The sequence below is a fragment of the Cydia splendana genome, chromosome 6 (genome assembly GCF_910591565.1).
Source record: "Cydia splendana chromosome 6, ilCydSple1.2, whole genome shotgun sequence".
NCBI classification, from domain to species: domain Eukaryota; kingdom Metazoa; phylum Arthropoda; class Insecta; order Lepidoptera; family Tortricidae; genus Cydia; species Cydia splendana.
Window position 1 is genome coordinate 19,879,208 of NC_085965.1, and position 15,320 is coordinate 19,894,527.

The 15,320-nt window shown below is 35.8% G+C and overlaps 1 protein-coding gene across 2 annotated transcripts in view; it reads left to right on the plus strand.

Annotated features, from left to right (window-relative positions):
* Window positions 1-15,320, plus strand: part of LOC134791639 (ankyrin repeat and fibronectin type-III domain-containing protein 1) — a 201,865-nt gene that overhangs the window by 84,548 nt on the left and 101,997 nt on the right. Inside the window, exon 1 of one of the 2 annotated variants that reach the window (XM_063762694.1) lies at window positions 7,520-8,088. The exons of the other annotated variant lie outside the window; for it this stretch is intronic. Within the exon in view, the coding sequence (XP_063618764.1) occupies window positions 8,010-8,088 (79 nt within the window). The 5' untranslated portion in view covers window positions 7,520-8,009. Of the gene's footprint in view, window positions 1-7,519; window positions 8,089-15,320 lie in introns of those variants that run through there. 2 annotated transcript variants of the gene reach the window in all.

Below are 15,320 nucleotides of genomic sequence, written 5' to 3' on the forward strand. Positions count from 1 at the left end.
CTTAACTGAACGTGAATTTTTTTTTTGTAAATAAATTGAATTATATATGTACTAAATGGCTAAGCCCTCAGTAGTTTCGGCCTCAGCCATAAGAGAGCTTGGTCACTTTTTCTATTGTGTGTATGTAAAAACTTTATTGTAGGTACTTACATAAGACAGGTTATAGTATACGAGTATTCCATTTATTTCAGTTTTATAATTTCTTCTACATTCTTATGTAATGGTATCATATTACGCTGGTCCGTCTCGTCTGAAAACCAAAATGTCTTAAAATTGGAATAGGATACACTTGGCGAATAAAGTGTGAATACCTAAACCGAATTTAAACTGTTGCATTGAATAATACAACACACAACAACAATTGAATAACATGGAACAAGTGAGTCTAAACCGTAAAATTATTCAATGTGAACACCTAATCTGAACTTGTAAGATTCTTCACAAAACTCATTTGCAAGTTGCCAACTCGGACGATACGAGAAGCCGATTCTCTTAAACAATTGCGTTTGATCTTATTTTGATACGATATGGAAAAAAAAATGCTGTACTCATTGATTAATCCAAAAAATAATTGAACATATCTACTTAATTCTCTATGACTTAAGTAATAGAAATACATTTTGAACGATGTCTTAAAACCGATTTTGTTACAAACCAACCTGTTGGCCAGTGTAACACATACACTGGCCAACAGGTTGGTTTGTAACACACACTGTCTAGGATGCAAATGTACACTAGATTTAGTAATTACCTTGTAATACATTATGTTAAATAAAGAACTAATAAAAAAAAAAAAAGTGTAACACATAGTTCGCAAGTTTTAATTTTTGACCTAAATAAATTGTAACAAAAATATTGTGTTAACTACTGTTACACATTTTTTTCAGTGTTGAGTCGTATAATCAAACATCTCCCACGCAAAATATGGTATTTGACTGGATTTAAAATAAATTATTTTAGACAATGTATGAAATAAAGCACCAGAAGATTAATAGATAAACGTGGACAGCAGCTATTTTTAGACACGATGTCTATTTGAAAACCGTAGAAAACTGTAAAGAGTAGATCATTTGATCGTGTCGTCACAAGCTAGTGTTTCATATAAATTCCATAGTCGTAAAATCGTTTTGACAGTTCGAAAAAAGAAACTGATTTGACTATAGTCAAATACCCTATGCGAGCGAAATGGAAATGTCTCAGAGACAACTCCTAATTCCCTTTCGTCAGCATCAATAAGCGTGAGCCGATAACACTCAAGGTCAAGGTCGTATCAAAATAAGAAAACCGTCATCAAATTGTTAAAGCAGAATCGGCCCCGAGAAGCTCTCGGAGTTGGAAAAGTAACGCACCCTAAATGAATATTAATTTTCAGTGGCTTCGAGCATGAAATGTTGATCTGACCTTTGAAATAATTATTTTTATAACCCGTGCTTAACCTTTAACCTTTTTGTTTTACTGTCTAAGAAGCGTAGTAATTAGTATTAGGTAGTAGTACGTTATAAGTACACTCTACTCTGACACTGTCTGTCTGTTATCTCTTGTCGCTTAAACCGCTGAACTGATTTAGATGAAATTTGGTATGGAGGCCCGAGGAAGGTCATAGGTTAGTTTTTATCAATCATCATCATCGCACGCAGACAAAGTCGCGGGCAGAAGCTAGTAAGTACCTATATGTATGTATTTGTACATATATGGTCACATTTTTGAGTTCGCACCTTGTTGAGGAAATTTGTGGTGCCTACTTCGCCCCCCGTCCTCCCCCTTTTTTCGGTGTTTAAAAATAATCTCACTCGCGCTTAAAGATGCGATGCGAGTATTGGAATAGACCTTCAGCTTCTAACCCTTTATGTCCGTTCCATAAAAGTAGAAGTCAAAAACATTCGAATCCAACAGAATTCTCGAAGCAACCGAACCGATTTTCAAATCCTTTATCATATTATTGGAAATATAATATTGTACTATGTCTGACCAAGTTTTCTGTTGAAAATATATATCAGAAACTGTCGGTAAGCCAATAAGGTTCAGATATTTTACCAGCATTTTATACGAATAAACTGAATGGTAGCTTCGCGAACCGAGAAAGATAGGATTTAATCTTTGGGATTTTCCGTCTTCCTATTACCTGTCAGTGTTTCTGCTTGAAGAAATGAAGACTTTATATGCGTGGTAGTAAGCTGTACACAAACTACGTGCAAAAAATGTATAATTAAGTAAACGGCTATGCATTCATACTCCAGTGGAGCTAATTCAAAATGTCTACTCAGAAGCAATGCCGCGAACCGACTCGTAATGCAACCGGCACCTCATTTGCATGTCAAAGCGAGTTCCTGGCTGATTGTTCTCATTGCTGTCAATACGCGAGTGTTGGGTGGACCGGAGTAACGTGATACACTTGAGTTTGGGAGTCCTCAACTTTAGGACTATATTCAGCTTTTAGACTTAACCCCCTTATTAATAAAACTTAGCAACCTCTGTTAAATTTTGTCTCTTTTCTACAAACAGAAATGTCAAAATGTTGTATAGGATAGGGGCAAACGATTAGAGTCTGTGCCGAATGAGAAGAGTAGTAAATATAATGTATTGGTTCCCATATAATTATCGCTTACGCTCCGTAGCGATCGAAACGCAACTGTCACTGTCACACTAATATGGAAGAGTGATAGAGAGACATAATGCTTTTCGTTGTCGAAGCGATAGCGATTGTAACCTTGGCTAGGCTGGCAGACTCTTCTTTTTTCGCACAGACTCTAATATCAACGAATGTTAGATTTGACAAGCGTTTATGAATAACGCCAAATATATCGTACATATACCTATGTATTTAGAATCTGTTCGTAGACTATCTAGCTAATATGACTAAATTTCAGTCAGTCTAAAATTCTTGAAAATTTATTGTAACCTCTTTCTATAGAACTCTAGATATCTCGTCTACAATTAATGTAACGTAACTGGTCTGTACCAAAACTATAGTTGAAAAGGCTCTTTAAAGTCCGTCTAAGCTTACTTTGCACGGACTTGAATAGAACAAATCGAGCGAATGTCACTATAAATAAATTTCATACTTTCAGGACACTCCTGATGACGTGATGACATCATTACACTTTGTCATACATAGTTAACCCGTGGAGCGCCCTACATAGACACGTGTGCTGGTAACTAGTATAGGAGTTCCATACTACGGTAATTCTGGGGCGCTCCAGGGGTTAAGGATAACTCACGTTAGACCGGGCCGTGTCCGGGTCGGAACTTTCGGCGCATCGTTTTCTATGGAAGGCATCACGTGATCACCTGTCATGTCATATAAAAGTAAGCGCCGCGCCGCAAGGTCCGGCCCGAACACGGCCCGATCTAACGTGAGTCATCCTATAGCTTAGTCTGATTTTATACTGGTTCGCTTGACCGAATACCTCGTCCGCGGTGCAAGCAATAGAAATTACAACCTCCAAAGCAGAACCGATGTTTTTAGTTGAATTTGCAAATCAAATCGGCTCCGGTCTAAGTTTTTCCATTCAAGTTGGATGAGTTGGAACAGAATTGGCTGCATAGCTCAGATGCAGAGCTTAAGGATTAGGGGATTTACTGCAACTGTTAGAGAAACTATGAAAGATGTTGGAAAATGTAGAAATGTTAAGCTCGGAGTGGCTTGGGTTACAAATGATTTGTAACCGAGTTAAGACTTTATCACAGAATAATTAATAGGACTAGGTACAGAAGACTCACTCTCTACCAAAACGCGTCCGTTACGATCAGGACAGGTATGGCCGCTAGATGGCGACAGCGCCACGCGCGCCTTATGGCTAGGCACCAAAATTGGTGTGGAACGGATGTACTTTTAGCTACCTGTAGCAAAGCGACGAAATCGCGGAGTGAGCCACGCCTGACTTTATGAAGAATTGTCTTTACTTGACTACGGCAAAGCGATGGCAGAAGGGTTATTATGTGTTCGTGTGTACGTATATGTATATAGGTATGTTTCACCGTAGCGTAGGAAGTACTGAGTCAATTTAAGTGAATTATGTGTCAATCGATATTTTTATGACAGGTAAAATATAGGCTTCTAGCGCATTTAATTTTATGAATAATGCCATAATAGTTTCAATCGTTATAAAATATCCTTAGGGGCTGTCCATAAATTACGTCATCGATTTTTGACGATTTTGGACCCCCCCCCTAAAATCATCCAAAAATCATGCTTCGAATGACCCCGTTTCCTCCTACGTCATGCTACCATCATCCGATGTCCAGACCCCCCCCCCCCCTAATTTGAAATGACGTAATTTATGAATAGCCCCTTATTAAACTATTTAATGAATCGTCGAACAGCGACCCAACTAGAAAATATAGTGACTATTTATCAAACATAGGTATTGTCTATATCTAACTCTTGATAATGGCAGGCCCTTAGTACAGCCGTTCTCAAAGTGTGCTCTGCGGACGCCTAAAGCTCCGCAAAGCCTCTATTGGGGCTCCGCCGCGAGGATACTTGTAATAATAAGAAAAAAAACCGGACAAGTGCGAGTCGGACTCGCCCACCGTACTTTTTAGTATTTGTTGTTATAGCGGCAACGGAAATACATCATCTGTGAAAATTTCAACTGTCTAGCTGTCACGGTTCGTGAGATACAGCCTGGTGACAGACGGACGGATGGACGGACGGACAGCGGAGTCTTAGTAATAGGGTCCCGTTTTACCCTGGGTACGAAACCCTAAAAACCAGCGCTTCTATAGGTATATCTGGTCCACAGTGACGCACAAATTTTTTTAATTTGGGGCTCCGCCAAATTTTCGCTTTCCAAAAGGGTTCCGTCACCAAAAAATTTTGAGAACCACTGGCTTAGTTTAAAATCGCTCTTTTTTCAAGCCACGAAAGTTATTACACAGCGATTGTAAACTAAATCTCCACAAAATGAAAGCACTACATCAAGTGTAAGATAAGCTGTACAAGTATTGGGCTTCCTGCCTAGTTCCTTAACATAACCAGTTACCAGTTGTACTGTTAGCCGGCCAGCCATTTATATCTATAACCTTATACGCTAGTTTAACATGCTTTCCGAGGGTTTCCTTTCGCCTGGATAACTATTCAAATTGGATTTTAAAAAGGATTTTGAAAAAAGAAATATAGCACCTTTACCTATGTGTTTTCGTAATTTTAACGGATTTTGAAAAAAAAAATAGAGGCCTTTTACCTAAATGTGTTTTCGTACTGGTTTTATCCATTCAGGCTCAAATTCCATTATTATCCTAAGGATACCTATTCAAATAGTAATTTCTTAAGTCAATAGGCTACCATGGGCATCCAAGATGTCAATGGTTGATAGAAATTCCAATCGAAACTTAAATCATGTATGGATGTTGTCACGTGACTTTTCGTAGTAATCTGTCAGACAAATATATTTTTTTAGGGAACACCTATGGGATCACTTCGTTCTTGCAAATTAGTTTTTAGTTTTTAGTTTTAATTTTCGTTAGATGTAGGTACGATAGGTATTTATCTTAGGTAGGGTCATCTTAGGTAGGTCCTCTGGGGCCCGTTTCTCAAAACCTTGTAACTTGTAATACAAATGGAATTCATTTTCTAACATAAGCTGTCAAAAAGTGACATCCGCTTGTATTACAAGTTACAAGCTTTTGAGGAACGGGCCCCTGGTATAAGCTAGATAGATCAAATATCGGTTTTATTTTCATACAAACTCAACGGTGTTTAATACTGTTCCAAATAGGGAGATATACAACCTACTATTAGTTCACGGTCAAAATTATCAGTCACAGTTTAATTGTTCTACATATATGTATAACTAAGTATATCTTTTTATCAAATTATCAGAGAATGTTAGATATTATTGGCGTGTAGTCCGATCCGCTAATTTTAATGCTGACTGTACAGTTATTTAGTAATATCCGTAGCTACCTAGGTACATTAAGTAAGTACCCACCAATCGACGCAGCGCCCACTATTTAGACTAGTTTTACCTATGCAGTTCTGCAGGTCTAAAGCGGTGTCCTAGTCCTAGATTAGGTATCTCTCCGCCTATTCTAGTTTAAATAACGAATGTCTAGATATAATTCATTAAGCTAATCTAGGACGATTACTATCATGATAGACCTGAGTTGAATGAAGTTATTATTCATATTCAAATTACGTCAGATATCTAATGCATATAATTATCATATTTTAATTTTAATGTCTAGATTACTAGGATTATACTAAATTAAGCATTCGAATCTATATTCAAATTTTCACATTATAGAACCATTAAAGCTTAGTACACATTTTGAGTCGAAATATTCATGGCCACTGGCAGTAGTTGGCACAAAAACGACCTAAATAAGTACCTACCTATAGGTATCTAAACAAAGAGATCTGGGGGCCGATTTTTGAATTTTGAGCGTTCGATTTCGTTACTCGAAAATCGGTGGAAAACAGCGAAATGCTATTTTTTTAAATACGGGCGATAGAAATTGTGAAACGAGTGGTATTGACCACTCGTTTTCAATTCTATTTTAGTAGAATTTAAATGCCGGGTACTGGAGATATTATTGAACGAAATACACGAAATCGAGCGGTGGAAATTCAAAAATCGGCCCACCGAGCGTCTATCACGAAAATCGAAATTTCTTTATCTGCATCCCTATCGCTCGAATATGCAAGTGATAGAGAGGAAATGAACAATTATTTTTCATATTTCGCGGTGGCTCTCGTGTCGGCATCAAAACTTAAACTTCACAATCTCTTTTCAATAACCTCTCATTGTACAGTCACCGGCAATACTATATTACACAACGAAGCGAAGGCAGCAAAAATATCTGACACGATCTTATTTGTAGAGCCATAAGAGCGTGTCACATATTTTTGCGGCCTTCGAAGAGTAACATATTATTGCAGGTGACTGTACCTATCATTAAGATCCCTGGGGAATTCAATCGATTACTTAACTGAAACCTGTTTTTGAATGACTATATTGTCTCTACCAAGTCTACCAACATTGTATTAATGTTTCAATCAGCCAATTTTGTCTTAGTAATAAAATCTGAGTTTGCCTTAACTAGCTAGCTAACGCAATTAAGTAAGACTCTGAAATACTCTGAATTAAGTACCTACTTAAGTATTATTAAAAGAAAATTACAAGATTTTAACGAAATAAAGGATTTACATTTTGTCTTCTGTTTCTCAAATATGCTAAGGTAACTCACTGCCGTATTCGAACTTCAAGATATTCACAAGAGACGACACGTACTAGATCCATTCTAGATACGTTATAGTTTAGATATCAACTAGTTCTCTTTTGCAGCGCAATTCGGGCAACCAATGTCACTTTTACGTTAGATAGAGTAAGATATCTATTAGATGTGAATTGGATCTCTAAGTCATATCCTGTGGAAATCTTTCAACAGTATCTCCAGAATCGCGCAAATGTCAAATTTGACAGGTTAGATCTTAAACATATCGTTATCGTATCTTGGTGATGTCTAAAAGATGTCTAATAGATGTCTATTTCAAAATCCGAATCGGGCCCTCAGAGCAGTATATTTTATGAGTGACATTCCAAATCACTTACATATAATTACGCTATAAAACGATTTGCACTACAAAACCGACCTTATAAGGCCATGCACCTATGCAGATTATATCAGAACCCGTTCTCTACCGAATTCATCACTCCGCTAAATGCATAACACAACACGAATCTATGTCAGTGTGTAGGTTACACTTATACGACTTATGCGAGCTTACAAAGGCTGTTACACCGTCTCATCTCTCTTTCGCACCTGTTAAAAGTTTTATAGGTCGTTTCTTTCTAGCGCCCGCCGCGCCATGCGGCGGCTCCAAGCACTAAATGACAGTTGCCGCAAGCATGCGCGTTGTGTTTTATTCAACCCTGCGTTTGCGCACAATATAGACAATTTTACGCATGTTAATTTTAATTTAACTGCATGGTGTATTCGAACGTGTTGTGCGAAATGTGTATGAAGTTTGGTAGTGTGTGTGCAATGTGTGTAAACTGGGTTAAATGAGTGTGAGGGGTATTGTTGACATTCCCGGATTGTTTTCTTGGAGCCCAAAGAACAGTATCAAAATAAAGCTCAAACGTAAGTAAACAATGCTTATTATCTTTAACAAGCGACATTTAAAAATAAAAAAGAATTGTTAAATGTTATCTATTGTCTCCATTGTGAGATGCAAATAGGTTGTAAGAATTTGTTTCTAATCGAATTGGTTTCTGTTTAATTTTAACAAAATATCTCGCTTTTTTATAACAATAGATATAATTTGAAAAGGAGATAGATACATACCATCCAAAACGTTTGAATTATTTTGAACGATAAGTTTTACTCTTTTAAATAGAGCGATAAGTTTGCAAATAGAGGCTCTTTTTGGCTTGTTTGGATGTTTAGGTATATAATGATACATTTTATTGGTTGATACAATATCTGTCATACCTCTTACAGTAATAATATAACTGCATTATTTTGGTACCTATAATTATAAAGCTTAATTTAAGACGGAATGCTCAGGATTCCGTCCGCGTCCCAACTATTAAAAACAAAAGAGTCTTAACTTAACCAAATTTTTTTTTATATTGAAATATTACAGTGATAAGCTGTGATCACCAAATTCATGTCACAACACAAACGTTAAATACTTTTAAGTACAGTTAAAATCGTAATGATTGGCTCATCTTATTCCTCATTAATGTTGTTGTAAATTTGGCCGAAGAATCCAATTAGACTTTTATGGAATAAACCGGTTTCAAAATGGCCGGATTTCGGAATGTTTGGTCTAATTGTTTATTTATTAAATAAACATTGCAGCAAATTGATTAGATTATAATAACCGAGTAACTTATGCCCTTAAAACATCACACGTCCAAATGATTGCGCATGAGCTGGTTGCACCAACCAGAATGGACGGACCGATTTACTTCGCAGAAAGTAATGGAGTAGTAATAGAGCCGTAAATACTTACGGTCAGTGCTTTAAATAAGTATCAATTTTTCCGCCGCCGCCAGGTAAGTGAAAAATACCACTTCTCTTCAAAACGTACAGTCAGCGTCAAAAGTAACGGATCAGACTACGCTATAAAGATATAAGTCCCTGTATGTATAACAATTATTTAGAATGTAACACATACTTTGGAATGCGAACTGTAAGTAAAGATATATAAAATTTTGTTACCTATAGTATACTAGTGGCTCTGTGAGCTGTAGACCTCGCGAGCAAAGCTTGAAATAACATGGTGCTAAGAGCTTTAAATACACCGTGTTTTTTTTGATTTCCGTTAATTTCAAGGGTGCATTCCTGAGCTTAAATCAAGTAACTTTCTCAAAGACACCGATGTTCTAATTAAGTCCATTTCGGAGATAATCCATAATTTATTTTTTTACTATAAGGCCTCTACAAGCGTGTACACTTGCCTTAGGGCCGGCTTACATATTGATTAGTGTTTAGAATGAGTTCATACATTTGCTACTAAACTTAAGTACAATCTCGGTCGATTGATGTACGAAATGACATTGATATGTCACAGATTTCAATTGTTTGGTTGAGTTAAATGTAATGCCCGTGTTACAACAACGCTATATGCTACATTTGTGACGTCCCACGGTCAAAGGTACCTTATGGCGGGTATGGAGTTATGCATACCCCAGTAATCTACAATAAATAACCTATCGATAACACAAAAGATCAACCTTCTAGGTTGCGTAGTTACAGAGATATGATTTTTTGAAAATAATGTTGTGAAATGAGCAACTTTACGATAGAGAAGTTTTAAGTTTAGCCGCCTAAAAAACTATGTTCCTGAAGTAAGTTACATAGTTGACTACAAATAATAATGCCTTATATATCTGAGATTAAAAAAATATTGCGACTTGTTCTGTAATGCAAATAGAAACTTTTGATATCGACTGATTTATGTGTATACTAACCAATCTCTTGAAAATAAAGTTTTATTTCATTTTCACGATTGATTGCAATGAGCTCTCAAGATTTAAATTTTATCTATTAGAAAACGACACTGACAGACAGTTTAAGCAAAAAACAATACCGAATTAGAGGTGAAAATGTATTTTCTGACTTTTTCATATAAAATCACAAAATTGAATATTTTTACTTTTAATGTGACACACAATCAATTTTTCTGAGCACATATGAAAGAAATTCTGTCATTCAAATGAAATAAATCCTAAAACCCCAACTAAATACTATATTTAACCCCTTATGCCACTTTAAACTTACATAACAATAACAGTATTTGCTCCATACATTTACGAAAAGGTACCTTATGGAAATAAATCTAATAATACATCACTACAAAATATCAATCATATTATAGTTTATCTTTTATGAATAGAAAATATTAATTTACATTAAACTGCCCCCAATTTAATTAGTTCTTCGTCATAATAATCTTAAAAAAGACCAATAATTTGTATGTAATGAAAAGGTACCTTGTGGTCAAGTTACATGATGAGGCATGATGATGATGGAACAGTTAGGATAAACTAATAATATTTTGGGGTTAAGATGGTATAAATCGTCTATTTCTTATCAATAATATATTTCGGTTGCAATTGAAGATAAGCGGCATTGAGGTTCAATGACCTCAGATATTCCATAAGGTAATGCGTCGGGTATTGGCATTTTTCAGCAAACCAATGGCTGATTTACTGCATGCGACCAAACCAAATGAAGATTATTCTAGTTAAGAAAGACTTGACGAGAGTAACTTTGGTATAATAGCAGTCTACTTGGATTTGTGATGTCGGTCTATGTACGGTTATAATATTTGCGAGGCGCCCCAACCAGAACTGAAATTATCAAATTAGTTTTGCAGAATGCTAATACAGTTCTCTACCAAACTCCTTTTCCCGTATTGACTAGTTTTTTTGAGAATTTTCAATCTTTTTTCCATAAGGTACCTTTTCTACTAAACTCTGAGACGACATTACTAGGCTTATAACTAACTTATAACAAAAATAAAAACAGGTAAACAAACGTTACGCATTAAGGTTTCAGATCACACAATAAAAAAAATTGAGCATTTTTTCACCTTTTTACAAAACTTTTAATATCTCCGAAACTAGAAACCCTCATAAGGTACCTTTTCCCGTGGAACGTCACATTTAATTACTTTTTAAACAAAAAAAAAAACAAAAAAGAAAACAAAAAAAAAATTTTTTTTTGAAAATTAACTATGCCATTTAGTTCTTATAAACGTACTTAACTATACCCCGAAGTTAACGGAATTCAATAAAAACACGGTGTATAGTGAATTAAAGAAAAACAATACGAAATTTATGTGTAAAAAAATACAAAAAGTTATAATATCCCAGCATACAATTACTGGGGATCGAACCCAGACCCTCTGTGCAAACAGAAAAAGCGAACGTTTACAAACTGAGCCAAATAGTTCTTAGATGGGTTGACGAAATTTAGCTACTCCTTCTCAAATTAAAATTAGTTAAAATTAAATATCTAAATACCGCCTAAACCAGCGATAATTTTTTTCTGCATTTTTTGCTATTAACTCTGTAAACATGTTTCAAAAAGAAAAAAGTCTTATGATATTGATACGACTATTTGTTTAGGCGCCAGGTATCACGACTCCGCCATTTTTAAAAATTTCCAAAAACCGGATTGACAAAAAAATTTTATTTAGTCATAAAATTCGGTCACAAAATTTCACGAGAATCGGTTAAGAATTGCGACCTGTAGAGGAGAACATCCGGACATACGAAAGCAAAATGCCCGAGTCAAAACGTAGACCTTCGCTTCGCTTCGGTCAATTATGTATTTGGAAAAGTATTCCGGGGTGGCAGATACTTTTGGAACGTTGTTTCATCGGCTACTATTGATGCTGAGCTCTATTGTCATCCTCGCCTCCTCGCACAAGTCTGCGAGCACCGCATATCGACATTGATATCAAATATTTCACATTTCTAAATCCTTCCTATAGCATCAAAATGTCCCAATCACAACCTAATTTAAATCCACAACGCCGGCGACGTACGTGATTTGCAAGTCTAGAAACGGTCGCGAATTCTTTACACTCCCTACATGGCTAACCGCGTCTCATTAGGCAGACTGCGAGTCGCTTGGTACTAATTTGTAGGAGTTTTGGCTCGAAACTCGGACTTCGACGGACAACGCGGGTGACGTAATCTATTGAGTTAACCCTTACCAGTATGACTTTTTATGAAACACTAGCTCATTTTTGGTGATTTTGGATTTGATTAAAAGGAAATTACTCAAAATTCCCGCACTCAATACTTCCAAACTAATTTAAACCCCAAATTTCATGTAACGGAATTAGAATAAAATGTAAATAGGTAACGTCCTTAAAGTTACGTAGAGTCCGTCTAAGCTAACTCTGCACCGATTTGGACGTGACAAATTGTAGCAGGTCCATTATAAGCGTCATATTTTCACATTAATTTGACGTTTATGGTCACACTTCCTCACTGTCTCTGAAAAAACCTGTGCAGTTAGTTAAGTTAGCTCTAGCCCGCTAATATCCAGTAAATTATTTTCATACTTAACTCATTAAATCGTGTTTTACCGTAACCCGGTGTCTTAAGTAGGTATTACCCTGCCATTAACCTACAACTTACCTTAACTAGGTTATAACTCCAATCTCTTGAATGGCCCTTAATGGTCCTTCGTCCCGGATAGCCGGTGAAAACTTTCTATTTATTCGCCAAACTTATTCTACTATAAACTTAATATCTAGTAAGAGTAGACCTTTCGTTTCGTAAATTAAAAATCTATGTCGCTAAGTTTGAGTGTCTCGACGACATAGCGACAACTCAAAGAAATGCGGCAGCTTGGTTTATGGCATCTGCGCTAATTATTTCTAAAGACTCTTCTTACTGAATCGAAAATTGAAACTGATAAAATGATCCTCAATTGATGTATTAATTTTAATATTTTTTTATTTAATTATAAAGTCCTTCTTTGTGTTAGATTTTGCCTTAAGTTAAATATTTTTCCGCGAACTCATTCAGCTTTCATTATCATCAGCTTTTAAGAAGTAGAAGATTTGAACGTGACTAAAGAGCCCAGCAAAACGCTTACGCTTTCAATTAAAAGCCTTTATGTTTAAAGTATGATGTTCACAGGGAAGTTTTTGGGCCGCAGTCGTGGTTCAGACTTACCTACACTAGTCGTTGGTGACAGTAGCATTTAGATAGTAGCATAGCGTTGTGAACAACCCTTGAGCCATATATGTACGCGCCGATATTTGCTTTCTCCCGGCGACAATTTTGGGGTCGCGTAACGGACGATGGCGTTTCGAGAATTAATAAGGAAGCGTGCGACTATCAAAATTCATTCTTTGTTTTGACCTTCAGTCTGGCGATAAGCAACTGGAAACAGCTACTTTCGGTTGACATCTTTTGGTTTTTACACATTAAAAGCGAAATTCGATTGAGTGAAGATGAAGAAGTAGGGTAGAACGGGGAAAAGCGTTAACATGTTCTTGTATACATCGTAGTTGCATCTACTCAATTAATAAACTGTGGACAAGATTGTAATTTCAACGGGTAACACAGACTTTAGGGATAAGATAACAGTTTATAACAAAATGTTAACTGTATGCCAGATATTAACTATACATGCAGGTAACAAGTAGAATTTTAACCTCGACTAAAGAGTTGAAAAAAAGAATAAATAATACAATACAACCAATATTTTGCATACCTGTAAGTACATGTATCAATCAATCAAAATATACTTTATTCATGTAGGCCTAGCAACAAGCTCTTATGAATCGTAATTAATCTTAATCTAATTATCAGAGCAATTTATTGATGTTAATATTATTCCATAATAAAATTGGATTATTATACATATCAAATTTAACACTAAAAATTTCACAAAAGGATCGTCAAACATTAAAAAGATTGTATAAAAAAATACTAGTCTAGAATTTCTAGAATAAAATCTAAATGTCAAAAAAAAAGCATAAGTAACAAAAGAAGTAGATAGTATTACATCGGAATATCCATTTCCTCATCATTAATCAAATATACCTAATAAATAAATAATCATTTCGAATAACAATTAATCCCACGTTGTAATATCATTCATGTAGTCTTGTGTGGTATTAGCTTTAGAAATAAGTTTACGCTTTACATAATTCTTAAATTTATTAATAGATAATTCAGTAATATGGTTTGGAAGTTTATTATAAAATCTTACACAATTACCCATGAATGATTTTTTAATTTTATGGAGCCGAGTGAAGGGCACTGCGAGCTTATGTTTATTTCTAGTATTAATATTATGAATTTCACAATTTTTCCTAAAATTTACAATATTTTTATGTACATACAGAATATTCTCATAAATGTATTGACAGTGCACTGTCATTATGTCAATTTCCTGTAGGCACCGGTATCCTGAATATCCATTTATTTTGTTTTATTTTATAGACTTATCTACTAGATGCAAATTACAAGCTTCCATAATACACGGCGGGAAGAAGATGATAACTGGCGGGAAAATAATTAAGAAATTGGAACCTTATGTAATTTTATTTTAGGTTCAAATTTCTTCAATAGAATATCTCGAGTTATCAATTTCTTCCCGCCGTGTACGGTATATCCTATATCTTATATATCCTTCTCAACAATATTCTTACCATATATTAAATTATACTTACCTCCACAACTCAATGGTGGTGGTTTAATTACAGTTCTAGTTACTGGCAGTATCCTATGACAATACTCATTATTTTTCTTGGTGCATCATCAACGGTTGCAAACGTTACCTTAAATGTAAACAATAAATTCCAAGCCGGTGACACCGACATACAACTAAACGGTTGTGTTATGATAATACTGGTTATTTGACACTGGACCATCCTAGCAAAATTAAACAAAACAAACAGGTTGGAATGTTTTTATTATTTTTTAGGGTTCCGTACCCAAAGGGTAAAAACGGGACCCTATTACTAAGACACGTGTCTCGGCGAGACAGAACATCTATAGAACGTCTAGTTGTGCAAGGAAGAGTGGGAGGTGACAGGGCTAGAGGAAGATCGCCAATGAGATGGACCGACCAAATCAAAGCCAGTGTGTCGGTCGTGGCCTCTTACCTCTTACTCTTACCACAGTAAGCCAGTGCCTCGGAAAGCAGCTCTACGAGAGGAATGGCGACCTGTCGTTAAACGAGTCGCTCAAAAGTCTATATTGCCACGACCACTCTGTCAAGAGTGTAACGAAGAAGAAGAAGATTACTAAGACTCCGCTGTCCGTTTGTTCGTCCGTCCGTCTGTGTGTCTGTCACCAGGCTGTAACTCATGAATCGTGATAGCTACT